The 27916-nt window shown below is 55.7% G+C and overlaps 10 protein-coding genes across 10 annotated transcripts; 6 read left to right on the top strand and 4 right to left on the bottom strand.

Annotated features, from left to right (window-relative positions):
- Positions 1-957: 957 nt before the first annotated feature.
- V2A60_002909 (SANT/Myb-like DNA-binding domain-containing protein) lies at positions 958-3984 on the top strand (the record flags this gene model as incomplete). The annotated part of the gene is made up of 5 exons (XM_083254253.1): positions 958-1332; positions 1397-2158; positions 3303-3318; positions 3383-3432; positions 3523-3984. The coding sequence occupies 5 exons, from the start codon at positions 958-960 to the stop codon at positions 3982-3984; spliced, it is 1665 nt and encodes a 554-aa protein (XP_083110379.1).
- Positions 3985-4460: 476 nt separating this feature from the next.
- Positions 4461-5667, bottom strand: V2A60_002910 (coiled-coil-helix-coiled-coil-helix domain-containing protein; the record flags this gene model as incomplete). Its single annotated transcript, XM_083254254.1, has 3 exons — positions 4461-4914; positions 4978-5365; positions 5457-5667. The coding sequence occupies 3 exons, from the start codon at positions 5665-5667 to the stop codon at positions 4461-4463; spliced, it is 1053 nt and encodes a 350-aa protein (XP_083110380.1).
- A 509-nt stretch (positions 5668-6176) lies between these two features.
- Positions 6177-7106, top strand: V2A60_002911 (thiamine diphosphokinase; the record flags this gene model as incomplete). The annotated part of the gene is made up of 3 exons (XM_083254255.1): positions 6177-6312; positions 6388-6458; positions 6531-7106. 3 exons carry the CDS (start codon positions 6177-6179, stop codon positions 7104-7106), a joined length of 783 nt encoding a protein of 260 aa, XP_083110381.1.
- A 236-nt stretch (positions 7107-7342) lies between these two features.
- V2A60_002912 (acyl-coenzyme A:6-aminopenicillanic acid acyl-transferase-domain-containing protein) lies at positions 7343-8159 on the bottom strand (the record flags this gene model as incomplete). The annotated part of the gene is made up of 2 exons (XM_083254256.1): positions 7343-8086; positions 8157-8159. The coding sequence occupies 2 exons, from the start codon at positions 8157-8159 to the stop codon at positions 7343-7345; spliced, it is 747 nt and encodes a 248-aa protein (XP_083110382.1).
- A 1504-nt stretch (positions 8160-9663) lies between these two features.
- On the top strand, positions 9664-11226 carry V2A60_002913 (major facilitator superfamily domain-containing protein; the record flags this gene model as incomplete). Its single annotated transcript, XM_083254257.1, has 1 exon — positions 9664-11226. The coding sequence occupies one exon, from the start codon at positions 9664-9666 to the stop codon at positions 11224-11226; it is 1563 nt and encodes a 520-aa protein (XP_083110383.1).
- A 665-nt stretch (positions 11227-11891) lies between these two features.
- On the top strand, positions 11892-13480 carry V2A60_002914 (cytochrome P450; the record flags this gene model as incomplete). The annotated part of the gene is made up of 4 exons (XM_083254258.1): positions 11892-11988; positions 12055-12093; positions 12147-12631; positions 12683-13480. The coding sequence occupies 4 exons, from the start codon at positions 11892-11894 to the stop codon at positions 13478-13480; spliced, it is 1419 nt and encodes a 472-aa protein (XP_083110384.1).
- A 4493-nt stretch (positions 13481-17973) lies between these two features.
- Positions 17974-19903, top strand: V2A60_002915 (POT family-domain-containing protein; the record flags this gene model as incomplete). The annotated part of the gene is made up of 2 exons (XM_083254259.1): positions 17974-18446; positions 18505-19903. The coding sequence occupies 2 exons, from the start codon at positions 17974-17976 to the stop codon at positions 19901-19903; spliced, it is 1872 nt and encodes a 623-aa protein (XP_083110385.1).
- Positions 19904-20625: 722 nt separating this feature from the next.
- On the top strand, positions 20626-22347 carry V2A60_002916 (major facilitator superfamily domain-containing protein; the record flags this gene model as incomplete). The annotated part of the gene is made up of 1 exon (XM_083254260.1): positions 20626-22347. The coding sequence occupies one exon, from the start codon at positions 20626-20628 to the stop codon at positions 22345-22347; it is 1722 nt and encodes a 573-aa protein (XP_083110386.1).
- Positions 22348-22956: 609 nt separating this feature from the next.
- Positions 22957-24082, bottom strand: V2A60_002917 (thymidylate synthase; the record flags this gene model as incomplete). Its single annotated transcript, XM_083254261.1, has 2 exons — positions 22957-23860; positions 23967-24082. The coding sequence occupies 2 exons, from the start codon at positions 24080-24082 to the stop codon at positions 22957-22959; spliced, it is 1020 nt and encodes a 339-aa protein (XP_083110387.1).
- A 292-nt stretch (positions 24083-24374) lies between these two features.
- V2A60_002918 (glutamine amidotransferase subunit DUG2) lies at positions 24375-27100 on the bottom strand (the record flags this gene model as incomplete). Its single annotated transcript, XM_083254262.1, has 2 exons — positions 24375-26003; positions 26060-27100. 2 exons carry the CDS (start codon positions 27098-27100, stop codon positions 24375-24377), a joined length of 2670 nt encoding a protein of 889 aa, XP_083110388.1.
- Positions 27101-27916: the final 816 nt, after the last annotated feature.

The raw sequence follows: 27916 nt of genomic DNA on the forward strand, positions 1-27916 counted from the left end.
TCGGCAGGCCGGATTTTCACCAATCCACAGGTGCCCGCCCGCCAAGGATTGACCCCGATTGAAAAGAAGGATTCTGTATGTGGAGCGGCATTGAGTAATTTCATGCATCTCCGAGACGAGTTTCTTCTCTTCGTAAGGAGCAGGTATATGAGTGCTTGCTTGGCACAAGCCGGCACGAGCCGTGAAAAAAGAACCACCTCGTTTCAAGTATAGTGAGATGCAAAGCGATCTTCCTCATTGGTCCTATCTTGCTTTAGACGACGGCGGCTACGTTTTGACTACGCCGAAGCAATTCCGCCTACGAAGCTGTCAAGGCAGAGGGGCGGAATTCGTTGCGACGCGGCCTCATTGGCTGCGGTGCGTCTTGAGTTGTGGTAGAATGAAGGTCATCAGACTTTTTATTTATTTCCATGCGCAAGTAGATTCGAGGCTCTTTTCATTTCCCGCATCGTTATCGTTCCAGCCGGAAACTTTTGTTCCCAACATAGCGAGTGCCAAGTGGGCGGTCTTCTTCCCACCGCCAGCCTACTGAGCGAATGGCACACGTGACTCGTCAATGAAGGAGCCGGGCAACATCTCGGCCGCATCTGCCAGCCAAAATTCTTAAAGTTTACCTCCTGGCCGCCGCCTCTCGCCGCCCAAGGCCCGCCTGGCAACGAGCTGCTGCTTCAAGCGGGTATTCTGTCCCGCGACCATCGCCCCACTGCAGGGGGGTAAAAAAAAGTGAGTGTGCTGGGCCTCAGCCTCACCGAGGCCTCGCCTTTGCGGCGTTGGACTTGCAGACCATCACCAAAAAGCCCATCCAAGATCCCTTGGTACCTGCTTGCGCGCAACGAGGGGGGAGGCCTACATTTGCCTTCCACTCCCCCTTCGGCGAAAGACTCGTCACGCCACCGGAAAACAAAGACCTACGCTACCGCACGTTGAGGCTCTGCCGCCCAACGTCTTCCGCCAGCCATGTCCGAAGATGATGTAGATATGTTGGCTGCCGACGGCCAAGGCCCCGGCAAGGTTGATCGTGATCGCCGGGCCCCGCGCTTCAGCTGGACCCCGGCGTACGAGGCGACGTTTTTCCGCAGCCTTTGCGAGAGTGTGCAGTTGGGCCTGCGCGAGAACAGCAGCTTCAAAGCAGAGGCTTGGGAGCGTGCCGCTGCGGCGCTCCAGGGAAGCCACGGCGCATCCCCGACCAAGAATCACCTCATCAACAAGAGCGACAATGCGCGAAAGCGATTCAGGTTGTGGAGGGGCTTGCGGGAGGATCCAGACTTTGTGTACAATCCCAAAGCCAGGACTGTGACCGCAACGGAGGAGGCATGGCGGGCACATATAGAGGTATGATGGCATCTTCAGGTCACTGTGTCGACTCACCTTTGCTAATGGTAGCTTTTTCGCGTAGCGCGAACCGTTGTCACGGGCTTTGCGAGGGCGGCCGTTCGATCACGAAGACTATATGGAGACGTTGTATCCCGATGTTATTGGCTCTGGCGGCGCTCCGAAGAGGATCATGAAGCCAAAACGCCGAGATGGTCAACTAGGCGATGATTCCGAGCTTATTGGAGCGAACACCTCTATACTGTCGACTGAGCCGGCCGTGACCGGCCAGCAGTCCGGCATAGAGAGTCCTAGCACTCAGTCTGCGCCGAACCCAAATTCAAGTCAGCCAGGTATCACAACACCGTCTACCGCCCCCACCTCGACCACTATTCAAAGTAGCGTCCTGACACCTCCGGAGGACACGGCGGTGTTGAGCAAGAAGCGAAGCCCTGCAGGCGCAGACCTGGACAGTTGTCTGCCAGTCTCGAGCACACCGTCGCGGCCTGGTTCATCCCAAACGGGGCCTTTGGAAAAACGTATTCGTTTCTCCGCATCGGAAGACGCCGGATCGCCGGTCGTAGCAAGCTCTACCAGCCTGCCAACGTCACAGCCGGCACCAAGCAGGGACCGCGGTCCTGTGGGCACGGCCAGTGACGGCCTCCGCGGCGCACAGGACATGTCGTGTACTGAGACGCGGGGTAGCGCCGGCCAGTGGTGTGAGGAGGCCGTCGATTTGTTCTACAGGGATTTCTCTGCAGAGGAACTGGACCTGCAAGTGAGAATCCCGCAGGAGCTGCTCAGCAATGAGCATACAGCGATGGTGTTCTGCAAAATGCCCTGCCAGGTGCGCGAGCATTGGGTCCGGAGTCTGCGTGCCGCCCTGCGCTAGCGTTGGGATCATGCCATCTCCGGCATTCTGCATCATGTATTTGTAAAGTCGGCATCGTTTCGTTTCCTTGTTCTATTTTTTTTTCACGATTTTTATTTCTGCGACTGCTTCTTCCTGTGGGTCTTTAATGTGGCATACGAACAAGGGGAGGGAGTACTACGGATTCTTGGTGATACTTTTGACCGGGATTTTGGTTGTTTGTCTGGGTTTCAATGGCGCTCTTGCTGGGTTACCATTTTCTGTGCCATTTATGCCTGTTGGGGTGGCATGACATCTATTGGGCCGGCGTCGTTTCAAGAATGGAAGGGGAAAGGAATGGCAGTATAATATATGAGTTTGTATACATAATCACATGTCCTTTGCCGGGGGTCTTGTACTGTGTCTGAGGCGTCTACCGTGCGCCACAGCGCAGTCGCCTGCATCTTGCCCGCATGATAGTAGCTCGGCGTGTAATCAGTACACTCGATTTATTCTCAGAGACCCTGCGATTGGCCGTCGCTCTAGAAAATCAAGCTTCCTTTCGAGGCCGTTGGGACTAGTCGGATGCGGTGAGGGCTGGGGCGCTAGCTCATTGCATCAGCATTATTGCCCAGTATACGCTCCATTGACACTTGTGCCGGCGACTACAGATCGAGGTAGAAATACATTAACATGCTATTCTGCAATGATCAGCCTTGAAATTCGCATGGGAAAAAAACGGAATTCCTAGAGAACCCCCTTGACGAAATCGACCAACCTGAACCATTCGTCCAGGTTCAACACATCAAGATGGTGTCATCGCAGAGCAGGGGCATGGGGCGATCGTTACGTCATGACCTGCAGGCTTTCCCTCCAGCTCTGCCCACCTTTTTCTCCCCTCGAGCTCCAGGCGTGTTTGGACATTGGGCAACCCTTCTTAAAACGTCGAGATCTGCCGCCTGTTCCTGAGCACACAAATCTTCTGCTCCTTCTTCATTCACGGTTTACGCTTTACCTAATCATAACGCTCTACGCCTCAAGCTCCTTCAAATCGAAGCTGCCCCTCTCTCGAACGCTTTCCCCTTCACAATAGCTGCAGACCAAACAAAACCACGCGCAACATTTTGCTGTAACGCGACAGCTCAAACTCATCAACAGTACGTGCGATCCTTCAGCTATCAATTCCTTTCAAAGCAATGCTAATTTTTTTTTCTCTTTCAGTGTCATATGCCAGCGCCGCCGCAAAGGGCCCCAAGCAGTCCGCCTCCGAGGTAAATGCCGACACACGCCGCTCTCCGTTCTCATCGAGCCGCCCGGCCTCTCACTCAACCCGCTAACTCTCTTTTCCCTCATCCTCTCAGGCTGCCGCCCCTCCTCCCCCTGAAATCATCCCCAACGAGTCGGCCTCGACGTCGTCGCTGATTGACGTCGACATGCCCAGCGTGCACACGGTGCCGTCCGACTTTCTGGAGCAGGACGTGCAGACGGAGACGCAAGCGAACCGCATCGAACGTGAGGCGCAGGCCGCCAAGGCCAAGGCCGAGCGCGCGCGCAAGGAGGCCGCGGCCAAGGCCAAAAAGGCCGACTCGTGGATTGCGAAGCAGTTCTCGCAGCTCTCGGACGGCGCCGCCTCGGGCGTCGCCCTGGCAAACGTCGCCACCTTTGTCGGCGTTGGCTCCTACCTCGGCTACAAGGCCTGGAACCTGTACGAGAAGGGCCGCCTCGACGGCAAGGCGGTCGGCCTGGGCGTCGGCATCCTGGCCACCGTGGGCGCCGCGCAGGCTGTGGTCGGGAGCTATCTGTACCGTGGAAAGAAGAACTAGGGAGTTTGCCAAAGGGCATTGTCATGGTCGTCAAGGAAGGAATCCGTAGGAGGTTGATGAAAGGCGGGGAAGAAGTCTGATCAAACCAGCAGCTTATTCATGTTCTGCTCTACATAGCTTGCTCAAAGCAAGTCTGTATTATTCAATAGTAATGTGTCACGTTTGTGCAGCGAGGGTCACTGTCTCAACATTGCAAAGTGGAGTATGGTTGTTTCGATTGTTTTTTTTTTTATTGTCGAAAGTGAAGTTGATAGATGTAGAGTAGTTTGTACAAAGTAATATATCCCGTCTCCCGTTCTTTTTTCCGAATTTGTCTATATGCCATCGTAAGCCGTTCTTGTTATGGTTTTCGTACAGAGCCCATCCGGTTCGAACTGGCCATTAAAGTAGTACAAGGGATAGCTGCCGGCCTCGAATGCCGTGACATCATATCCTGAAAGTAGAGAATGCCTTATCGAATTCCCAGTCCGTGGTTTTTATTTCGTCTTCTCAGCCTCTTTAGCCTTGGGAGCTCCCTTGTTAGCGTCGGTGGCGTCCTCCCACTTGGGACCCGGCGAGGAGGTGGTGGAGGTTGTGTCGATGCTGGCTTCGGGAATAGCAGCAGGGGCAGGTTCAGACTCCGCGGCCTGCTCCGTCTGCTGCGCGGGGGCGGCCAAGGTAGGAACGGGTTTCGGTTCCGCAGGCTTCTCTGTCTTGTCCTGTTCGGGAGAAGCTGGGGCATCGGCAGCGCTTGGTTCGGGGCGGAGTGTCTGCTTGTCGGCCGCCTTGTCATCCTCGGGAAGGGCCTTCTTCTCAGTGACTTGGTCTTGACGGGATGTTTGGGACTCGGATGGCTGCTCGAGGTCGGTGGGGAGGTCCTCCGCGTCGTCGGCCTCGGCTAGCTCAGCGCCGTAGATTTCGGGGTATTGGCGGAAGCATTCTTGCATGCCCCTGTACATGCCGCTGTTAGTGGTGCATCTCGGCGGGGGGTAAAGGTATCGGAACTAGACATACTGGAACTTGTCGATGCACTCCATGCCCTTGGGTTCCTCGTTGGAGTAGACGAAGCAGCTGAAGGCAGTCTTGAACTCTTCTCCGCATGGGCCATGAGCCATGCCACCGAGGCAGGGGCAGTCCCAGTTGATCTCGCCAGTCTCCGGGTTGAACGCGGCCTGCTGGCCGGCCTCCTCCTCGAGGGCAGCCGGCGATCCTGCGACATCAGAGTGTTCAGCGGCGGCCGGCTCTTCCTTGCCATCCTGCTTCTTGAGCGTGGACTCGGCGGGCGCGTCGGCTTTGGCGGCAGCCTGTGACTTTCTCTCTTCGACTATGGATTCGACGGTTGGAAGCTTTGTTGACTCGATGGCTTCAGGAAAAGAAGGCGGCGCAGTAGAGAACTTGTTGGCTATTCATTATTTGTGTCAGCAGCAGCATCAACAATGAAAGGGCAGCAGGAAGAGAGCGCAGTCGCACGCTTCCACCGAGTGCGTCCATACCGGGAATTGCCTCTTCAGCAAAGACGGAGCTGGTACTATAGTAGTAGACGGCACCGCCGGCAAGAGCCCAGCGTACGGCAGAGCCCTTCCACGACCTCGATTTATCGGCGGGCGAGGTCGACACAAACCGGCGGGGAGCGGATCGGAGCGCTTGAGCTCGCAGACCAGCGACAGCCGGTCGCGTAGCAGATCGCAGGGCTGTGCGGTACATTTCGGGACGTATTCTGGAAGAAAGAGAAAGGGAAAGAAAATGAAAAGGAATCACCAAGCGCCCCGGGATGAATTGAACGCACAGCAAACACAACAAAAGAGTGGCGAGACAAGTATCGCGAAGAAGAGACTGGGGGGGGGATCCGAGGGGGTAGCGAAAAAAAGATCCGAGCCGTCATTCAGGTTCGATTGGTCAGCGCACGAAAAAGTCCACCGAGACAGAGCGAAGAGCCTTGTAACGGGGAGGCGACGGGCTCTGACGCAAGGCCGAAGATTAACCACCACCTGCGTCTCCAAGCTGAACTACGAGTAATGCAATTAGAAAGACACGATTACGGTGGAAAGAAAGCTGGCTTCTTTTTTTTTTGGTCCTTTTTGGTCTTTTTTTTGGAGGGGAAAGTTTCACCTTACATCTGAAAAAACCCGGGCATAAAAGACATCACCCGGGCACCTTTACCCCGACCTGGCTGCTGTCTACCCTAGCATCCGGCCGATTGCACCCAAGACATCATGGCTTCCTCACTGGTGTTTGAATGGCATCCGGCTAGGCTCATGCAGGCCGACGAGCCAGTGGATGACTTTGCTTTGCTTGTGCTGAACCAGCCGCTGAAAAACGGCATCACCCTACGGAGACTATGGAAGAACGGTCAGTCCGATCAACCGCCTGCTTGGATGACTTTTGGTGCGCTTCAGCTGCGCTAACAATGTATCAAAACCACAGCTTCAGTGAGAGTAGCGGCGGATGGTGGTGCCAATCGCTTATATGAGCTTTCCTCGTTTCAAGGAAAATTTGTAAGATTTTCTTTTTCCTGCCTTTCAACAGAGGGAGAAGCGCGCACACACTCCTCTAACAATACAACACAGTCCAACCTCCAAGCCATCATCGGCGACCTGGACTCGCTGACCTCAACCGTCCGTGACTTTTACTCGTCCCAGCCCCAGCCCGCCCAGGTCATTCACGACCGCGACCAGGAGAGCAGCGACTTTGGAAAGTCCATCAAATGGATCCGCGACTCGTACAAGACGGACATTGTCGCCCTCGGCGGCATCGGCGGCCGCGTCGACCAGGGCATCAGCCAGCTGCACCACCTGTACCTCTTCCAGCCCGGCCCGGGCTACGAGGCGGGCCGCATCTTCCTGCTGTCCGGCTCCAGCCTGACGTTCCTGCTCAAGGAGGGCAGGCACCGCATCCACGTCCGCGAGGACGGCGAGCAGGACGTGTTTGCCAAGCACGTGGGCATCGTACCCCTGCGTGAGCCCAGCCGCATCACCACCAAGGGTCTTCAGTGGGATGTCACCGACTGGCTGAGCCAGATTGGCGGTAAGCTCAGCACCAGCAACCACGTCCTGCCCGACACCAAATACGTAGAGATTGAAACGACAAAGGATGTGCTGTTTACCGTGGCGCTTCGACAGATTGAGAATGAAGACGATGCTTGAGGTGTGGCACAGACGAGACGGCCATTACAGTGATGAAAGAAATCATCTCAAATTTGGACAGAATATATGTAACAGCGCAAAATTAACCCAGACTAGGATGCCTTCTACGGATTTCTTCTTGAGTAAATGCCATGTTTGTTCCGAATCAAAACCTTGTACGCCGCGCTCCATGTTTGCAAAGGCAATGCCTCTCCCCCAATGATAAAGCACACACCTCTTTGTCGATTTTTGTCCCCCTATCGCAGGTAGTGCAATACCAGCCAGCAAAAGCCAAAGAAGACGATCACGCCTGCGGCAAAGATCCACTTGTCCTCGCGCGCGCGCCTCTCCACCATGCGGATCGTCTCGCCGCTGATGCCCAGCGTGTTGGCGACGCTGTACAGCCGCTTCTGCGTGTTCTTGAGCATCTCGCGCTGCTGGCCCAGGTCGCCCAGCACCGCCTGCCCGCGCGCAATGTAGTCGTCGAGCGCCTGGTTCGTGTTGGCGAAGAAGTTTTGCTCGCGGAACGCGTGCGCCTCGCGCATCTCGTCCTGCGACCCTGTCGTCAGGTGCGACGACGGCCCGCCGCCGCTGCTGGCGTGTCGGGGCTGAAACGTCGAGGACGTGTTGGTCGCGTTGGTGCTGGCGTACGGGTTCTCCGGAGTCGAGCTGGCATTGTAGGGTCGGCGTCCGAGCAGCTCGGTGCGGTTGTGCTGGAACTGCGCCTCCTCGCGCGCCTTCTTGAGGTTGTCGACCTGGCTGCGGAATCCCACCAGGTCCTCGCGGAATCGCTTGACCCGCTCAAACGCTTCTTCTTGCTTCTTGGGGACGATTTCCTGGCGCGCCAGGCTGTGGTACTCGTCGATGGCTTTGCTGAATGTGGCCAGCGTCACCGACACGTTGCCGATTTCTGCGGCCGAGGCTTCGCCCTTGGACTGCAAGGTCGAGAGCTCGTTGTTGATGGACTTGCTCTGCCGCAGAGCGGCATTGTATACGACATTCTGCAAAATTCTCATTAGAAATCTGCACGGCAGAAGGGCACCCCTCAGGCACGAATCTCGGGGGACTGACCATTGTGTGCACTATGTTGGGGGGGAATAGCCACCAGGATGCCTGCGCGCAGCAAAATGAGCTAGGCCTGCATTCTGGACGCTCCAGAGCTTCACATGCGTGTTGAGGCCACCTTAGTATCTCGGCGCCGGAAAAATTGTCACCCCGCCACTTTCTTGATGAGGCATCAAGCAACACCTCACTTAGACGAATGCGAAGAAAAATAAGGTTTTGTCATTTCCAATTGGTTTCGACACTTTTTTATGTTACTCCTGCATTATGGCTGCGATTGAATTCCTGTAGTTGGCGCCTGTGGTAGACGGCGGTGTATCGTTCACTAGCCCGTACCTGCGTTGGCCAGCTAATAGCATCAAGCGAGCAAAACCATGGCATTGGAATGCGTGAACTCAAAAGGCAGACTTGGCTTTGGAGTATAAACGTCTAAAGTTTGAAGTACACTGAGGATGAGCGCCCTTGAAGAATGACCCTATCTGGTCCGGGTATGATACTCACCAAGAACGTCTACAGGGTAGCTTCACATTCCAAAACGTATAAATCCTAGTTTCTCAGTCTGCCAAAGCAAGAAGGCGGGCGCGTGTATACAAAAGAGTATCTCTGCATCACTAGATATAGACTGGAAGCCTGCATGCGACATCTTCACATTACAACGCCTGTGGTAGGTCCGCAGACTATTCTCACTCAATATCATTGGCCGGCCTTTCCAATCCCGGCCCAAAACTACATAAAGATAATTGGGGAATGTTGTTTGGAGGGATATCAGTCTGCCTCCGCTATTTTCCGAACCGCGATAAAGTCATAAATCTAATAATGAAGCATTCCATCACAGACCTCACGGAAGTAGTGGGCGGCAGTAGCCGAACGACCACCATCAAGAGGCCGGGGTTTGAGAGCATGGCCCGACGCCTAATCAAATGTCTGGTCCGAGAACATAATGAAAAGCCTTTATGAACCCCTGTATTTTCGATCAATTGCACTGCCCCAATGAGAGATGCCTGCTTTTATGCGAAGTTTCCTGATGCCGCCTGCCGAGCTCGGCGCCGATTCGGGCCCTGGACCCGGTGTACGCTAGCAACCAACTGGGCCTCTTGGAATATCGCTTATTCCAGTGAATATTTCCAAAAAGCTGCAACCTCACAAACACTCTCTCTCAGCCCCCAGAGACTTTGGTCCAATGCAAAACCTTTGTCAAGGGACTAGCTGTTTCCCATCGTTGCGCCTTCTTATCGATTCTCTTGCTTCAAAAGGCCCAGCGAAGACTTGATACTGCCGACGGGTAATGCAGCAGTGCTGCACTATGACGAAACCAAAGGCACAACACATCTGAGAGAAGCCTGATGTATGTGCGGCCCTTCCGCTTGAAAGATCGCAAAAAGACGCAAATTTTGCTTATACTGGGACTGCCCTTGCTCGTCCCCTCTTTCTTTCAACCCTTTACCATTAGCTTATTGTTTGAGTGTGGAAGACGAGTAACCGCAGGCTATAAAGAGATATAATTGGGTTTGACGAGATGAGAGACCCGGGACGCTCAGATGTTGATCTGGGCCGACCAGAAGTCGAAGGAGTGCTTCCCCGGCCGCCAGCACCCGACGAGGAGAAAGTCGCCATCCGGCGCACCAATTCGCGGGCTCCTTACTCGGTTCACTCGAAAGCAGTGAAGCGTCTCCTGGTACTCGGCGCCGCCTCTACAGCCATCTTCTCCCCCATCTCGGCCCAGATCTACCTCCCCGCGCTCATACCCATCGCGAGGAGCCTCCATGTCAGCGCCACCAAGGTGAACCTGACCATCACCACCTACATGATCTTCCAAGGGATCACACCCATGTTTGTCGGCTCCCTGGCGGACGCGGGAGGTCGTCGACCCGCCTACATTGTGTGTTTTGTCATTTACCTGGCCGCCAACGTCGGGTTGGCGCTGGCTCCCAACTATGCCGCCGTGCTCGCGCTGCGCTGCCTGCAGTCTGCCGGCTCGAGCAGCACGGTCGCGCTGTGCACGGCTGTCGTGGCAGATGTGGTGACGTCTGCCGAACGAGGACAGTACGTTGGCTTCACCGTCCTACCCTCCGTCCTGGCCCCTTCCCTAGGCCCCGTCTTGGGAGGCGTGCTTTCGCAGTACCTCGGCTGGCGCTCGATATTCTGGTTCCTGGCGATATCTGCCGGAGTTGCGCTCACCCTGATCGTGGCCTTTCTGCCCGAAACCTGTCGAACCATTGTCGGGGACGGATCTCTTGCGCCGCCGCCGATGTATCAGTCTCTTCTCCAAATGATCCGCTCACGCAGCAAGAACCGCAATACCGATGACGAGCCTGATCTGGAAGGGGAGTCTGCGGCGAACCCCGCCGCCAGCGGGGAAAAGTTCAAATTCAAGCCCCCGAATGTCCTTGAGGCAGTCATGATGCTCTTCCGCCGGGCATCCGGCCTCTTGCTCTGGTCCAGTAGCATCATCTTTGCCGGATTCTACTGCATCTCCGCCGCCATGCCTCCACTCTTCCACAGACGTTACCACTTGAATGAGACGCAAGTAGGCCTCATGTACTTGCCCATCGCAGGCGGGTCCATCATTGCTGCTTTGGTCGTCGGCAGAGGCATGACATGGAACTACAAGCGACACTGCGTCATGGCTGGAGTCTCCTTCGATCGCAGCCGCCAGATGGACATGACCAATTTTCCCATCGAGCGGGTTCGCCTGGAGATTGGCATCCCATTGACGCTGCTCGCGGGGACCTGCCTCATCGCTTGGGGCTGGGCCGTCCACTTCCACGCCCACATCGCCGTGCTGTGCGTCGTCATGTTCTTCCTTGGAATCGGACTGGTTGGAATGACCAACACGACCAACGTGCTCCTTGTTGACATGCATCCGGGAAAGGCGGGCACTGCGACGGCAGCCAATAATCTCGCGAGATGTCTGATCGGTGCCGGCGCCACGGCGGCCATTGTGCCACTGGAGAGGGCGATTGGTGTCGGAAAAGCATTCTCCATTGTGGGAAGCTTATACTTTATATGTCTTACACCGCTTGCTTTGCTGACTTTCAGGGGCATGAAATGGAGACAAATGCAGAAAAAGGAAAACTAGCATTTTACGAAATACGATGATAGAAGTATATATGAGAACATATATAGTGAGATTTGCATAGAAAGTATTCAAGTAATAACGAAAAAAGTTGCTTTTCTTTGCAACCGCGGAAGCTTCGCATCGTCCACCGTGACTCGACAAAGAGCATCGCACTAAAGCTGCATGGTCTGTAACTGAGTGACCCAATTTTCCACAAACACCAAGCTGGTACTGTTTTTCGCCTCACATCCTACATACCCAGAAAGCTGACATGCTGGTGATTTCTCAGGTTTTAAAAACCAATCGTGATAGAAACTCGATTTACCAAGTGCTGGCCTTTGGACTGGTAAAACTGCGACAAGTCGGCGGCTGAGGGAAGCAGCTCGCTACGACAGACTTTTCGTGATTCGACGCCACCGCCGAGAGCCTCAAGCAAAGGCTTGCATGGCAGTTTCCATGAAATCCAGGCCGTCATGGATAATAAGCATGTAGCGGCGGTGATGGGGGGCCTTTGTTTACTTCGTCATGCTCTGAGGGCCATGGTCGTGGCGCTGGTGACCCTTCTCGTTGTAGTCATCACCCACCGGCTGTTCTTGGGACCTTTTGCCCGTATTCCAGGGCCCAAGCTAGCTGCCGTATCAAGCATATGGTACGCTTACCATGCAAAGAATGGAACTACTGCCGCAATGGCCAAGCAAATACACCGCCGATATGGGCCTGTCGTGAGGGTTGGGCCGAAAGAGGTGTGGTTTGATAGCAAGGAAGCTTACGATGTTATATACAGTGAGTATTCTGAAATTTCTTCTACATTCAATAGCTTAATCTCACACAGTGGCTTACGGTGTATAGGCTCGGGTATGCGCGGATATGAAAAATCAGACTTCTATTGTAAGTCACTCTGGTAATGCCAACATATCTAGATACACGCTGACATCTGAAAGTGGCTACGGCACTCTCAAGACCACGAGTAGATTGGAATTTGACTGTGGAATTCGAAGACAACCTCGACCTCCTGTCTGAGATGAACATGAGCCGCTATAGGCTACAGCGACGGCTCATCGGCCGAGTGTACCGGACCGCCAATGCAGTTCGCCACGAACACGCGCTTGACAAGGTACTGGATGAAGTGACCGAAAAGTTAAAGTCCATGAATGGTAAAGAGGTCGATCTGAAAGAATGGATGCACATCATTGCTGTGGAATCTCTTGGCGCCATGGTCCTGTCTTGGTCGCCCGGGATGATCAAGGCTGGAACAGACCGCGACACAAGCAACCAAAGCTACCTTGGGTGGCGCCGCAAGTCCGTGCTCGGATTATTTCCACTCATCACGAAGCTCGAAGTCAATAACAAATGGGTGGGCAGGGCCTTCAGCACGCTTTGGGGCATAACATATCAGACTCCAAAGGGCTTCAAGCCCTTCTTCACTGTAAGATTCGCATACCTCCCCCGTCGAAAACAGCGCTGATTGATCTAGTAGGACGTGGGAAGGAAGGTAGCGCGACGAATCAAGAATGCGTCCAACCCAACAAGCAGCCAGAGGGAGGATCTTCTTGCCGACTTGATCAAACTGCATAAGGACAAACCCGAGTTCACGGAGCTATATCTGCGGAAAATGGCCATTACCAACTTTGGTGCTGGACATGAGACTCTTGCATCAACCCTAACAGCTGTCATGGCCATGCTGGGTGCGCACCCCGAAGTACAAGCAGCCGTAAGACAAGAAATCCGAACCCAAAAAGAAGCAGAATCACAAACGCCAGGAAGCAGTACCAGCTACTCGAATGCTTTGCAGTTGACGTACACTCGAGCTGTCATCAGAGAATCAATGAGGCTCCACCCCGTCATCAGCATGAGCCTGCCACGAGTTGTACCGCTGCACGGCAGCGGGCTCCAACTCCATGGATTCCATATACCACCTGGCGCCACGGTAGGCTGCAACCCCGTATCGCTGCACCGCAACGAAGCCATCTGCGGACCGAACCCCGACGCGTTCGAGCCTCGCCGCTGGCTCGTTGACGAGAACAGCAGCGACGACGAGGCACGCGTCCGGGTGCTGGAGCGTTACAGCCTCAACTGGGGCGGCGGATCGCGGACGTGTCCCGGCAGGCATGTGGCCGAGCTGATTGTCCTCAAATGCATCGTGCGCTTGCTCGACCAGTTTGAGGCACGCACCGTCGGCGCGGCGCCCGAGGATCACGGCCCGACGTACTTTCTGGCCATGCTGACAGGGGTACGCGCAAGGTTTCTGCGCGCGGAGGAAGGGAGATTGGAGTGAAGATGGACAAGGTCTTGCTGACGCGGATTCGATAGTCTGTCCCTTGCACTTTGCATTACACAAGGAATGCTGGCAGCCTGTCTACAAGGTTGTGCATACGCTGGCTCTACTTTGTACGTTGGGAGCGTATACGCCCGACATGTATGTAGCCTGGGCGTGCTCAGATGAGATAAAAAAACGTGGCAGCCCGATTTGGTAGTTGAGACCTCGTTCTGAACTGTTTCCAAGTCAACATCAACTCATATGCAGTAATACCAAGACATTTACAGTGGTCAGCCACACGGCCGAGGTCTGCCTCGTGTCACCTATCAGCCCTGATGATGAGGCAGGTGGAGATGTGCTTGCGCCAAGTCTCGGTGCGCTTTCGGCTTTTTTTCCCTCCTTCAACGCTTGCTTGGTACTGGCAAAACGTGGCGTCTGCAGATGCTGGGGCTTGTCACTTCAGACTGTTTGCTTGGCTGCAAGTAGTCTTGCTAATTTCTCGGTGGGGGACAGGAAACGTGGACAACTGACCAGATGTGGCGTATAATAGCCTCCTTCCTAGCATGAGACTGACCAGTCGCAAGCCAGCAAGGGTTTCCGCAACCAGTGGCAATACAGACCAATCTGTACCAGTCTACTTACTCCGCAGCGCCTCAAGAGTCAAGACCCAAGTTATCTCCCTTGCCACTCAAACCCGCTTCGTTTATGCTGGCCGCTAGTCCGCGCCATATTACATGGAAGTTGAACAGTTCGACGACGGCGACTATTCTGCTTGGCGTGAGCAGCACCAATAAGGATGCGGCTGGAGCTGCTCGGCTGGCTCCTGGGTACCCTACCCATCCTCCTGTTCGAGTGTCAAATTACAATATGCGTCTTTGCCATACCCTGAGGCGCGGTTGATTTTCTTTTTTTAAAAAAAGAAGGGGAGCAGGATATCGCTGGCACGGATGCTGAACCGACTTGGGTGTGTGCTAATATGCGCCCGACTCAGGCTAGCAAGACCTCCTCTACCCGCCGCTGCCCGATTCATGATGGAGGGGCGGAATCAAGAATACTAACTACTCCGTAGTGAGGACAAGTTAGTTGAAGTCGCGAATGACCAGTTGCCAGCTAGCTAGTTGGTTCAAGCTGACGCAGGGCTTCCCCATGGGCCCCCAGGAATAAGAAAATCCTCGGGGACGATGAAGTGTGGTGTTTAGTGGAAATTATTGAGTAATAAAAACACGGTAGATGAAGTTAGGTAGAGACCCCTTGCTGTTTGACCGTCGTGCCACCTTGTTCAAATTATCATTACGAATCGATATGTCACTCGACGACACATTCAGGTGAGATGGCTGTGGTCTCCATGGTTACATTTTCTCCGCGCCTCGCCTCAGCTGAGTTTAGTAGCTTCGAGATCAAGAAAGGAAGCCGGGAGGTACGGACGGGTGATGTCTGTTGGTGATTTTGGTGTGCGGCGCCGAGACATCGACACGTTTAGAGCGGCTGTCTGCAGGGTCAATGCCAATCGGATTCAGCTGGTGGAAATGCCAAGCTGTCATGGTTCGCCGTAACGGGCAACAACGGGTTTCCGGTCTCGAATCTTGGCGGTTGGCCTGATGAGCGAACATTGAGCCTGAAATCGCCGAGCAAGGACACCTCAGTGCAGCGAATAGAGGCGAATCTCATTCTTGAGGCTGGAACGGATCGTGTGATAGGTGATAAGTACCATACTCCGTAGTGTCGGAACAGTCACTTCTAAGTAGGAGCCAAGGAGCCAATGCACTCCGTAAGATACGCCGTAATACTATGATAGGTGCGGCTCCACTGCCGAATCAAGCACGGAATACCATGGGTGGCCCTGGCAAGTTTAATGCTTTGTGACAGTCTTATCTCTGGCTTTTCCTCATACATATATATGCTCCATAACTGGCGGGGATATTGTATGGCGTGCGAGACCGAACCCACAGTCGATGTTGATATGTAGTAATTTGTACGAAGTACGGATAGGCATTCCGAAGTCATTCAACGACCGGCTATGGATGCAAAAGTCAGAAAATTGACCGTGCGACCCTTTACAATGACAACAATGCACGTTTCACTGCAGGCTCTGAGCCCTTGTCTCGGTAGCATCCCGAGCGGGAGTGGCGACGAAGTCATGGCTAAAATTGTTACCACCTCGGCAGCCCTGCAATTTAGCTTTTTATAAGCTTGGCGTCTAGTGTGCAACTTAGTGGGACATTTGTACTAGATACGGGGCCCGGCGGCCAACTTATAACTCGAGGCAGGACACCGCCGTCGGAATGGACGCTTGAGCTGAGTGGGGGACGAGGTGTTGAGACTCGCGCGAGACGCATGACCTCGTGAGCGGCTTGTGGGATCACATCGAGCTAACAGTTGAGGCGCATGTGAATACGGATTCGACTGTGCGAGATGGCTAGAATCCAATGTCAGCATATGGACAAAGCGCATTGGGAGACTTGATTCTCATTCGTTAATGCCGAAGGAAGAACGGTGGCGCAAGCCAAGAGAATCGACACTCATCGCGCCCCCCAAAAAAGCAGCACCTGTTCCCACTTGCTAGTGGCTGTCGGAGGAAAAGAGAAGAACGAGGGCAGGCACGCACCCGAACGAGTGGCGCTTCACTGTTTCGGGCAAAGCGAGAAGCCAGTGCCGCCGCTCTCGAGGACCTGACTGTTTGGCGCTCGCCCTCGCCGTTTCCAGATGCTTACCGGCAATCCCACTACTTGCCACCAGCCAGGCGCAAAAACAGTCTAGTTCTTGTCCTGGCACGCGATGCCCATTCGATGGCAATTCTGACGTGGGTCTGGGGGAATTACAATGCAAGCCATGTGTTTGGCTAGCGCGTGAGGAGGATGTGATGGTGTGTCGAGCCCGGGCCGGGGAGGCAGGTAAGTAACATGCTGGCAAGGCTGTTAGCTAATAATAAGCACAGCAAAGATATATCAATTTAGAGGTAGCGTGTCTGGTGTATTGCCCAGGGCATGATGGGCATGACATCTCCTATTCGTTGTGATGATATTGAGGTTGGTAAACGGGCGTAGCTGAAAGGCTGGGAGTGTGGAACAGTAGCAGGTCAACAAGGCTGCAGCTCACTCTTGTCACGGTGCAGTTGCTACGTACTAGTTAGTGTAAGAAGAAGAAGAAGAAGAGAAGAAGAGAAGAAGAGAAGAAGGAGAGGGAGAAGAGGGAGGAGGAGTAAAGCGGCACGGTTCGTTTGTGTCGATGCAACAATGCCCAGCGAGTTGGATGAAAATGGAGGGGGCCAGCCAACGAACGGCTGGACTGATAGTGCGACAATGGCCAGCTGCCAGGCGGGCTGCCAGGCGGGCAAATCAGGCTGAGGCTCCAGCGGGGATACGCCGCTACAAAGACCTTACCGACCATTAAGTAAGTGCCTGAAGAGCTGAGGTACCAACTTGCTGACATCAGTATCAGTAGGTACTTCCATACTACTTACCTCTAAGTTTAGGTACTTATTAACTTAGCCTGCCCCGGTTTGACCACGGCTCGCCCCAGAGGCCCAGAAGGCCCTTGTTCTTCGCTATCTCTACTGTACGGAGTAGGATCCGCGCTATCTCGCCTCGCCTGACTACTCAGTACCTACCTAAGTTAGTTGCCTCGTCCCCTCTCTCCCCTCTCCTACATCTTCCTCACCCTCCAACACCCCAGCAATATTGCTTGACAAAGACCATCAACGGCATGCCCAATTTCATCAAAACACATGCCATCGAGTCACAGCAGACTGCGCCCCTTCTCGAAATATGTACCCCGTGCAAAGAACTTTGTTCAAAAACTTTTCACACTACCTACAGTCCATGTGTGGCTGCGCATCCATCACAACGCCACCAACACCTGTCTCAAGCTAACCGCTAGTTAGTTAGTTACTATCAGTGGGCTGCCCGACTGCACACCATCTCCTCCACAAAAGCATATTTTCTTGCAAATCTCCTAAATTCAAACCGACCCGCCTCGAGTTCTCGGCACTCCCCACAGGTCTATGCCCCCCTGTCTTCAATTGGCATTCCTTGTTATTCTCTACAGGTTCTTTTGTCCAGCCACCATGCCACCAGTCTCGAATAGGCATGCCCTCCGCCGCTTCAGTCTTGGCTCTCAGACGACTGACTCTCATATCCTTGACGCTCTCGACTGAACTGCGCAAAGCTACCAGCCGCCCCAGACTCGCCCCCCCCGAGCTCTAGACCCCTTCTTCCCCAGAGTGCTTATCATGTCCGTCTTCGACACGAGGACCAGCCGCACCACCAATGTAAGTGCATGGGCAGGCAAGCAGGCAAGTAGACAGGCTCCCTACCGTGCGGTATGCATATTTAATAGACACCCATCCCCCATCTTGTGATACTCTGCTTCCTTGTCTCTTTGCGTGAGAACTTTGAATTCCCCCCCTTCTCTTCCCGAAGCCGGCTTGTAGTTACTTGCTATAAGCAGACACCGAGAGCCTTTCTCCACACAGAGCAAGTCAACATCGTTGCTCTGAGGCTAGGTACTTGACCATGACGACCACCGTCAACCTCGACAACGACGCCATCGCGCGCGCCGGTCTTGTGGACCCTGAACACCATGGCATCCACAAGATTGACGATGAGAACCGCCAGGGCGATTTGATTGATGAGAAGCATCAAAATGACTTCGGCATTGATCAGCACAGTATCACCACGGATGACAATGACTGGCCTGACAAGCCAACGGAAGAGCAGCAACGCACTCTGCGCCGTGTCTCTGGCAAGATCAAGTGGGCTATGTGGACAATTGCCTTTGTAGAGTTGTGCGAGCGCTTCTCCTACTACGGATCCGCTGTGCTCTACACCAACTTTGTCAACCACAAGTTGCCCAACGGTTCTACCACCGGTGCTCCTCTTGCAAGCGATCCTAACCCACAGGCTGGTGCCCTTGGCATGGGCCCCAAGGCCGCTCAGGGCCTCACCTTGTTCAACCAATTTTTCGCCTATATCATGCCTCTTGTCGGGTACGTATTCGTCGATAAACGCTTCTTCTTCGATAGCCGCTGACAACCAGTTCTATAGTGCCTGGATTGCGGATGCTCGCATGGGTCGTTTTTGGACACTCCATCTGGCCATTGGTATCTCTACGATTGCCCACGTCGTCTTGGTCGCCGCTTCTTCCCCTGGTGTCATTGTTCACCCAGACTCATCCTTCGCTGCCTTCATCATCGGTCTACTCTGCCTTTGCGTCGGCACTGGATTCTTCAAGGCCAACGTCTCTCCCCTTCTGGCTGAGCAAAATGAGGACACGCGCATGCGAGTTGAAGAGCGCAAGGGCGAACTCGTCATCGTCGACCCTGCCATCACCAACACGCGTATCTTCCTCTACTTCTATCTCTGTATCAACATCGGCTCCCTCACAGGCCAGATTGGCATGGTCTATGTTGAGAAATATGTTGGCTTCTGGCTCGCTTTCCTCATCCCTACCGCTCTCTTCCTGATTGCCCCCTTCGTTCTTTGGTCGCAGAAGAAGAACTATAAGCTCACGCCTCCTACCGGATCTCTGCTTGAAAAGTTCCTCAAGATGTGGTTCTACGTCCGCAAGAGGTCCCCCTCTACCTTCAAGTTCAACTGGGATGTTGCCCGTCCCTCCAAGGTTGCAATCGCCGAGCGCCCGGCCTGGATGACCTATGATGATGCTTGGGTTGACGAGGTCCGCCGTGGCCTGATGGCCTGCAAGGTTTTTCTCTTCCTACCCGTCTTCTTCCTGGCCTACAACCAGATGACCGGTAACTTGACCACCCAGGCCAGTACCATGAAGCTTAACGGAGTCCCCAACGATATTATCCAGAACCTGAACCCCATCTCGATTGTCATCATGATCCCCATCTTTGACCATGGTCTCTACCCCCTTCTCCGCCGCCTCGGACTCCCCTTCACTCCCATTAAGAGAATGACGGCTGGTTTTTTCATGGCTACGCTGTCTATGATTGCTTCTGCCGTCATGCAGTACTACATCTACAAGAAGAGCCCTTGTGGATGGCACGCCAACGGCAAGATTGAGAACGATGCTGGAGAACAGGTCAACTGCCCTCCCGCTGACATTAATGTCTGGGCACAGTGCCTTCCTTACATCTTCATTGGTATTTCCGAGCTCCTCACCAACGTTACTTCGTACGAGTACGCATTCTCCAAGGCCCCTGAGAACATGAAGTCACTGGTCATGAGCGTCAACCTCTTTATGAGTGCGCTCTCCGCTGCCATTGGTCAGGCTTTCACCCCTCTGTCTGATGACCCTCTCCTTGTCTGGAACTACACTATTGTCGCTTGCATTTCCCTCGTCGGAGGTGTTGCGTTTTGGTTCTGCTTCCGCCATCTCGACTCTGAGGAAGACAAGTGGAACATGCTCAAGAGGTCAGAGTTCGTCGGTCAGAACCAACCAGGCACGAGCAAGGCTGCCGATTTGGAGCACAACAACTAAAATATATATAAAATAGAACTGCAACGCTGGTTTGGATTTACGGAGGATGATGTCAATGTATCTATAGTTAGTATATGCAGCTATTGCTGAATGACCATACCCATTTGAGTTTCAATTGCCATGACTGCACGTTTGAATAACGTATGAATCGACACTCGTGGCGGCGATAAGGGCTATCATGGTTGACTGTCAGTTTGAGCATTGAGACAACTTGCTCACGTGGAGATCTGTTATGAGTTGTCATTCTTCATCCCATGCAGCAGGCGTTGATTTGAAGGCACGGGCCTGTTCGCATACGACCAAGTTAACACCCCCATGTATTGTCGACCGAAGCCGGAGCGGGCCAGAGCCGGGCCACGCCGGAGAGCACTAACACGGCACTAGGGCGCAACGGCGGGCGCAAATCGCTTTCATTCGGCGTCTTGAGAATTCTCTCGAACCTTGAGTCGCGCTCAAAGTCCCCGTCGTCCATCATCAACAACAAAACTCATCTTGGTGGGTTTCTGGTCCTACTCCGTGATTGGTGCCACCATGTCATGCAGCCGAGGAGAGAGTAATTTCCGTACACAATCCTTCCATTGCGCTCCGGCCAATATGCTCACTCGTCGCCGGGGACGGACAACATTTTATTAGCCGTCTTGCTTATCATCGCACAATACTACGGCCTGGCCTGCCTCGCTCTACAACCGTGCAATAATTGCACAGCCCTCTGCGTCATCAAAATGCCATCACAAAGATCCGACGTGCCAGAAATGAGGGAGTCTCTGTCTTGGATGGATGGCGACCAACCCTGCATGCTCCCGTCTCCGGCGCGGCGCACCAAGACATCATCGCCTTCCCCGACCGACTCGGTTCCCGGAACGTCCCTCCCTCCTCATGCCACTACCACCGCCGCCGCCACGGCGGAGATGGCGTCTACTCATCCATCACCGCCCGGTCATGCTCCGCACGACGGTGAAACTTGCGACGGAACAGTGCCCTATGACCTGTCAGACGTCCGGCGTGGCGTGGCTGCCATGAACGCCGCGTACGACTGGACAGGACCCTCGGACCCGGACAACCCGCGCAATTTCCCGCTCGCCTTCCGGGTGTGCTCGGCGGCCGCTCTGACGCTGCTGGCCATGGTCGGCACCGTGGTGGGCGCCATGTACGCGCCGGCGCAGGACGCCGTCGCCGCGGCCTTTGGCGTGCCGCGCGAGACGGCGGTGCTGCCGCTGTCCATGTACAACCTCGGACTGGCCTGCGGGCCGCTCGTCGGCGGGCCGCTGTCCGAGACGTACGGCCGGCGCGCCGTGGTGCTCGGCACCGCGCCCGTCTTCATGCTCTTCGTGCTCGGCGGCGCCCTGGTGCCCGAGACGGGTTCGATCGCGGGGCTCGTCGCCTGCCGCTTCCTCGCGGGCATGTTCGCGGCGCCGCTCATCAACAACGCGCCGGCCACCATGCTCGACTTCACGCCCACGCGGCACCGCGGCGTCGTGCTCGGCATCTACTACACGGTGCCGTCGTTTGGCGCCTCGCTCGGGCCGCTCGCGGGCGGCTTCCTCGTGCACGCGGGCGGGTGGCGCTGGACGCAGTGGGCGGCGCTCGTGCTCGCGGCCGCGTGCTACCTGCCCGTCGCGGCCGGCACCCGCGAGACGTACAAGAAGATCATCCTGCGGCGGCGGGCCACCCGCCTGGGGCTGCGCGACTCGGCCTCGCAGCGCACGTCGCCGGGTCGGGCGCTCCGCCACTTCGCGACGACGCTCGTCCAGCGGCCGCTGCACATGCTCCTCACGGAGCCCATCGTCGCGCTCGTCAGCCTCTACTGCGGCTTCCTGTTTGCGCTGCTGTACACGTACGTTGTGGCGGTGCCGTGGATCTTTGGCCGGTACTACGGCTTCGCGGAGCCGCTGGCGTCGCTGTCCTTTCTGGGCCTGATTGTCGGCACGCTGGCGGCGTCGGTGCCGCTCGTCGCCATCGACGTGTGCTACTACCAGCCGCGGCTGCGGCGCTGGCAGGCCGAGCACGGCGGCGGCGACGACGACGCGGCGCTGCCGTCGGAGCACCGCCTCGTGGGCGCGCTGGCGGGCAGCCTGCTGCTGCCGGCGTGCCTCTTCGCCAGCGCGTGGACGGCGGAGCGGCGCGCGCACTGGATCGCGCCCGTGGTCTTCCAGGGCTGCGTCATGCTGGCGTCCATCCTCATCTACAGCAGCGCGAGCCTCTTCATGCTCGACGCCTACGGGCCCCTGTACGGCGCGTCGGCGTCGGGCGCCGCCATGATGAGCCGGTACGTCCTCTCGGCGGCGTTTCCGCTCTTCGCGCTGCAAATGTACGAGGCGCTGGGCGTCGGCTGGGCGACGACGGTGCTGGGCTGCGTCACGCTGGCCATGGCGCCGATACCTTGGTGCTTCTGGGTCTTTGGCGAGCGGATTCGGAAACGAAGCCGGTACGAGACGAGCACGTGAATTGCAATTTTGTTTTACTACATACCGGAATTCAAGATGGGCTGAGAATCCCGGTCTTTGATGCGCGACGTCCCGATTCGCGGCCACGAGATGAGCGCGATATTGATCAGGGCCTAGGTACCTGAATACCATACCCAAAAGCTAAACGTATCTATCTCCAGTTAGGGACATACACTATTAAGGAGCCCCAACATTTAATGAATCAGAATATATGCTGTTCATGAAGAAAAAAAAAAAAAAACAATATCAGCGCCAAGCGCCAGTAAGCCTGCATAAGATAGTCGCTAACTCGGCGTCTTCAGGCTCGTTCAGGCGCTTCCTGTCCTTGCTGCTCGGTGTGTGGGTTCGCTTGTTTGCAAAGAGGCCCCCCAGTTTGGCATCAGGTGCGAAACTGAGATGAATTAAATGTCATAAAGATTTGAATTGCTTGTTTAAACTGATTCGTCGCACAGAGCATCACCCAGTTGATGGGACGCTCATCACGTCAATATAGTAATACATGTCTCCTCTGTCTCTCTGTCTCTCTCTTTCTGTCTCTCTCTCTATGTCTCGCTCTCCCCCACTGCTACTTCTTCCCTACCGCTCAAATCGACCCTTCCCGCCCTCTCCCTAAACCGACATCTTCATCGCAATCGTCTTGTGGGGGTCGTAGCCCTTGACGACAAAGTCCTCGGCCTTCCAGCCGTCGATGCTGCCGTTCTTTTCCCGGCCAATTTCCAGCGTCGGAAAGTCGCGCGGCTCCCGTTCGAGCTGCACCTTGAGCGCGTCGACGTGGTCCAGGTAGACGTGCGCGTCGCCCATGACCTGCGTCAAGGTGCCCGGCACCAGGTCGCAGACGTGGGCGAGCATGTGCGTCAGAAGCGCGTAGCTGGCAATGTTGAACGGCACGCCGAGACCCATGTCGCAGGAGCGCTGGTACAGCTGGCAGTGCAGGTGTCCCTTTGGCTTCGCCCCTTGCTGTCCTTCCTCGCCTCCTCGCGCCTCGCCGATGCTGCTGCTGCTGCCGCTGCCGCTGGCGGCGCCGCTGCGCGGGTACGACACGTAAAACTGCGCAAACATGTGGCACGGCGGCAGCGCCATGAGCTTGAGGTCGCGCGGGTTCCAGGCCGAGAGGATGATGCGGCGGTCGTAGGGCGTGCGCCGCAGCTTGTCCACCACGTCGGCGAGCTGGTCGACGCCCTGGCCGGCGTAGTCGGTCGCGGCGTCGACGTAGTCGGCTCCAAAGTGGCGCCACTGGAAGCCGTAGACGGGGCCGAGGTCGCCGACGGCGCGGTGCCCGAGCCCGGCGCCGTCGAGGAACTCGCGCGACCCGTTGCCGTCCCAGATCTTGACGCCCGCCTCGCTCAGCGGCAGCGACGACGTGCTGCCCGCCACGAACCACAGCAGCTCCGCCACCACGGCCCGCAGGAACACGCGCTTCGTCGTCAGCAGCGGCAGGATCGGCACGCCGTCCCTGCTCAGGGAGAACTTGAGCGGTCGCGGCGCGAATAGAGAGACGGTGCCGGTGCCGGTGCTGTGGAAACAGGCAGGTTGGTCAGCTCTTTTCAAGGCCATGATTTGTGGTGTAGGTGGATGGTATTATTTTCTAATTTTGTTTTTTTCGTGTTCGAGTTACGTACCGGTCTGGTCTATGCTCTCCATTCTCTAGAATCTCGCGCACGAGATCAAGATACTGGTATTCTTCATGTGCTTTCGTCTGCGTCATGCTTGGAGGGGTTACCAGTGTCTGCGTCATGTTGGATGAAAGGCGTCAGTCCTGCAGACGCGTCGCGGGGCAAAGACTACGCGTAGAGTGTTTTTGGTGTCGAGCAAACCCACACCCCACCCAGACAATGACACGACCAGACAGACCGGATTCGCGCAATTGAATAAAAGAATTCAGTTAAATATGCTGTACATTTTATTGATACAATCACTTGGCTGCTCTATTCTATTTCATCATCGGAACGCAAAAAGCAAATAAAAATATCACCGCCTATCAGGGTATCATGCGCTGCTCCCATGCTCTTATGCAGGGTTTCCTAATTCTACAGACGACGAAAGACCTTGCCCATAATCTCCCGCGCCTTCAGCAAGTTCACGACGCTCATGCGCTCGTTGCTCAAGTGCGCCGAGTCGCTCGCGCGACCGCACGGTAGATGCGCGGCCGGCGCCTTGAACTCCTTCTCCAAAAACCGAATGGCGGGGATGGAGCCACCTTCTCTGATATAGAGGGGACCGCGCGGCTTGGACACCTTGTTCCTGGGGCCGGACGGGGCCTTGCCCGGGCTGTCCGTGTCAAACGAGTCGGGCCACGCCTCGATGATGGCCTGCTCGAGAGTGCGAAAAATGCTGTTGGTGGTGTCGCCGAGCCATGGCTCGGCCTTGTTGTCGATGCTAATGCTCAGCTGGTTCTGCGATTCCAGCGTGGCGAACTGCTGCCGCAGAAACTGGGTGAGCTCTTGGGCAACGTCGTTGACCTCCTGGCCGGGCACGAGACGTATGCTGATGTGCGAGTTGGCGTGACTGCTGACCAGGCTGCCGTCGGGGCCGGACACTTTGTAGCTGTGAACAGTGAGGTTAGGCTCACGCCACCGCGCCATCAGCGACTGTTTGAGAGTCTCTTCTGAAATGTTGTCGGAGCGACCGCGCTTCAGAATTGATACAATGTCATCGTATCGTGCTTCTTCGGCTGGTGTCAGTGCTGGGATACCGCTGTAGAACCCACGCATCTGCACTCGATTACCTGCGCCTTTGAGCCGGGAAACGATATAAGTCAAGTCTGAGAGCGGCTCGTTCATCATAAAGGAGCCATCGACTCCGGAATGAGTGTCAGGTCGCGGCGAATCGACGCAGACAGTTGCGTGCAGGACACCGCGAAGACCATAGGTGAGGCAAGGTACCTCGTCATCTAACCAGTAACTGTTGGCCAGCAGAATATAGTCAATGTGTCCAATGCGATCCTTGTGTTGCCGCACGGCTTCCTTGAAGCCTCGCGACCCATACTCTTCTTCGCCCTCGATGAGAAAGATGATGTCATTCTCCAGCTTCTTGGCTTGCATCAGGTCTGTTACGGCATAGAGGGCCGCTACGATCGGACCCTTGTTGTCGCTGACGCCACGTCCATAGATGTATCCGTTGATACCGGTCACCGTGAATGGGTCCGTCGCCCACTTGCCGGCCTCATTGTCGGCAGCGACGACATCGTAATGACCGTAAAACAGGATGCGTTTCCGAGTCTCGGCCGACTCCTGCTTGGCCGAAAACTTGGCGTAGACGACGGGGTTGTGTCCCTTTTCTGTGCTGAGCATCTCAACGTCACCGCCCAGGCGCTTGAACAGAGCGCCGAGGAACGTGGCGCCTCGGCGGCAGTCTTCTGCAAACTCGGGCTTTGAGGAGACCGTCTTGTAAGAGACAAAATCTACCAAAGTGGAGAGCAGAGGATCGTCTCCGCCCTCTGCCGCCTCTTCCGCAATCGTGTCGGAGCCGGGGACCTCCCAGATGCTAATGTTTTCATCATTGGCTCCGGTTATGTAAAACTGCTCGTTGTGGTAGTTTACGGCCGTAGAAGCTAGAATCTTGCCTTGATGGGCCTTCCAGCGACCGAGGCACTGGTACTTTTGGGCAATTTTGTCTGTCGGGTGCTGGTATTTGCCGTAATGCACAGTGCTGAATTTCTAGTTTCGAGGTTTAGCTGGGCCGTCCTGCGCTGCTCCCCGTGGTGTGTACTTACGCTTGCATAACCGTCCGTAGATCCAGTCCAGAGGAAGCCGTAGGCCATTTGCAAGGCCATGATGTTGGACTCGCCGGCCTTGATGACGCGCAGCTTCTGCGCCGTGTCGAGGTCCCACAGCTCGACAATGCCGTCGAGCTTTCCGGAGTAGAGGAATGAGCCGTCAATGGCCAAGGACAGCACAGATTCGGCGTCGTCGGTTCCCAGGGTCATGATTTCCTCGAGGGTGCCGCGGTCGGGCTCGTCCTTGTCGAGGCCCTCTCGCGTGCCGCGGCCGAGGGCCCAGAGCTTGATGGTGCCGTCGCCAGCGCCCGAGATCAAGACGTCGTCGTCCTCGTCGACCAGGACGGTGGGGCCCTTGGCCACGAGCATGCAGTAGACGTAGCCGTAGTGGGCAAAGTTGAGGATGGAGCCGCTGTCAATCTCGAGGACGGTGGCGGCGCGGGGGATGCGGGCCCAGCGGTCCTCGTTGCGTCTCGGGGTGCTCGCGCCGCCGCCGACGGCCTTGGAGTCGAAGAAGCGGTGGTTGCGGCGGTCCGGGTGCTTCTGGGAGCCGGCGGGCACGACGGCGGCCGGGTCGCCGAGGCGCACCCACTGGATGGAGGTGTTCTGGGCGCCGAGGTAGAGGGTGTCGTGCTGGGCGCTGTAGGCGGTGCTGAAGACGTCGCCGACGTCGTAGGTGCCGTAGACCTCGTAGAGGCGGCGCAGCGTGCGCGGGCACCAGACGTTGATGATGGGGTCGCCGGCGCTGGAGAAGAGCAGGGCGCCGTCGGGGGAGAGGAAGAGCGAGAGGATGCTGCGCTTGTGGGCCTGGACGTGCCGCAGCTGGTGGAAGGTCGAGAGCGACCAGGCTATGATCTCGCCGTCCTGGGTGCCGGCGTAGATGGCGTCGTGCTCGGGGCTCGCCGCGAGGGCGAGGATGGCGCTGCCGTGCTTGAGGCTGTGGAGGAGCTTGGGCTGGCTCTCGGGCGCGGCCTCGGGCGGCGGCCCGCCAAGGGATGCCGCGGTGGCGACGACTGGATTCGGTGTGAGCGACGGCATGTTGAAACAAGTGCGACGTGGATTGAGCCCGAAGCTCTGTGTGGTCGCGTGCAGTTGCCGGAATCAAGCAAAGGGACGGACGAGGCGGGCATCGGTGGTGGGTGGGTGTGGAGGGTTCAGGTCGGCTGCACTAACGTCGACGTCTGTCCACGTCGGGGGGTCCCAGAGAGAGAGAGAGAGAGAGAGAGGGATAATGTAGAAAGTCAAAGGAGAATGAAAAGGGAAAAAGGTAGAATGGGACGAAAAAAAGCAAAGGCCCTAAAGTAATACAATCGAGCTCAATTTCTGCCAGTGACAAGTCACGAAGCTGTGTGCAGGTCCGATATAGCATGGACGATGGTGTGCTGGAATTGTGTCATTGCGATTTTTATTAGTGGGGAATACTGAAGGTGTGCTGGGCCGTTGCCTTGCGGGCGGCGCAGTGCCTTTTGACTCTGAGTGAGTCACACAAAGGTCGTGAAAAAAAAAGTGAAGACGACGACTTGGAAATGCATCTCCAAAAAAAAGGGGAAAAGAAAAAGAAACACACAATTTTCTTACTTTTTTCTGGAGTTTCTCTTCGTCGCAGGAGGTGCTCTGCTTTGGCAATCTTATCGCATCCATCGCAATTGGACAAGCCGGGACTAACAACAGCAGCCGTGAGTGCGGGCTCAGCAACGCTGTCACTGTGAAGAATACCAGGAGGAGCCATGCTTCCCGTCTCCTGGGCAGCAAGAGAGAGAAGGGCAAAAAGACAAAAAAAAGGACCAAAATGTCAAAACTTTCTTCTCCTCTGGCACAAAAAAAAAAGAAAAGTGAGCGAATTGTCAACCCTTT

Source organism: Cordyceps javanica, chromosome 2 (assembly GCF_051103115.1).
Source record: "Cordyceps javanica chromosome 2, complete sequence".
Lineage (NCBI taxonomy): Eukaryota > Fungi > Ascomycota > Sordariomycetes > Hypocreales > Cordycipitaceae > Cordyceps > Cordyceps javanica.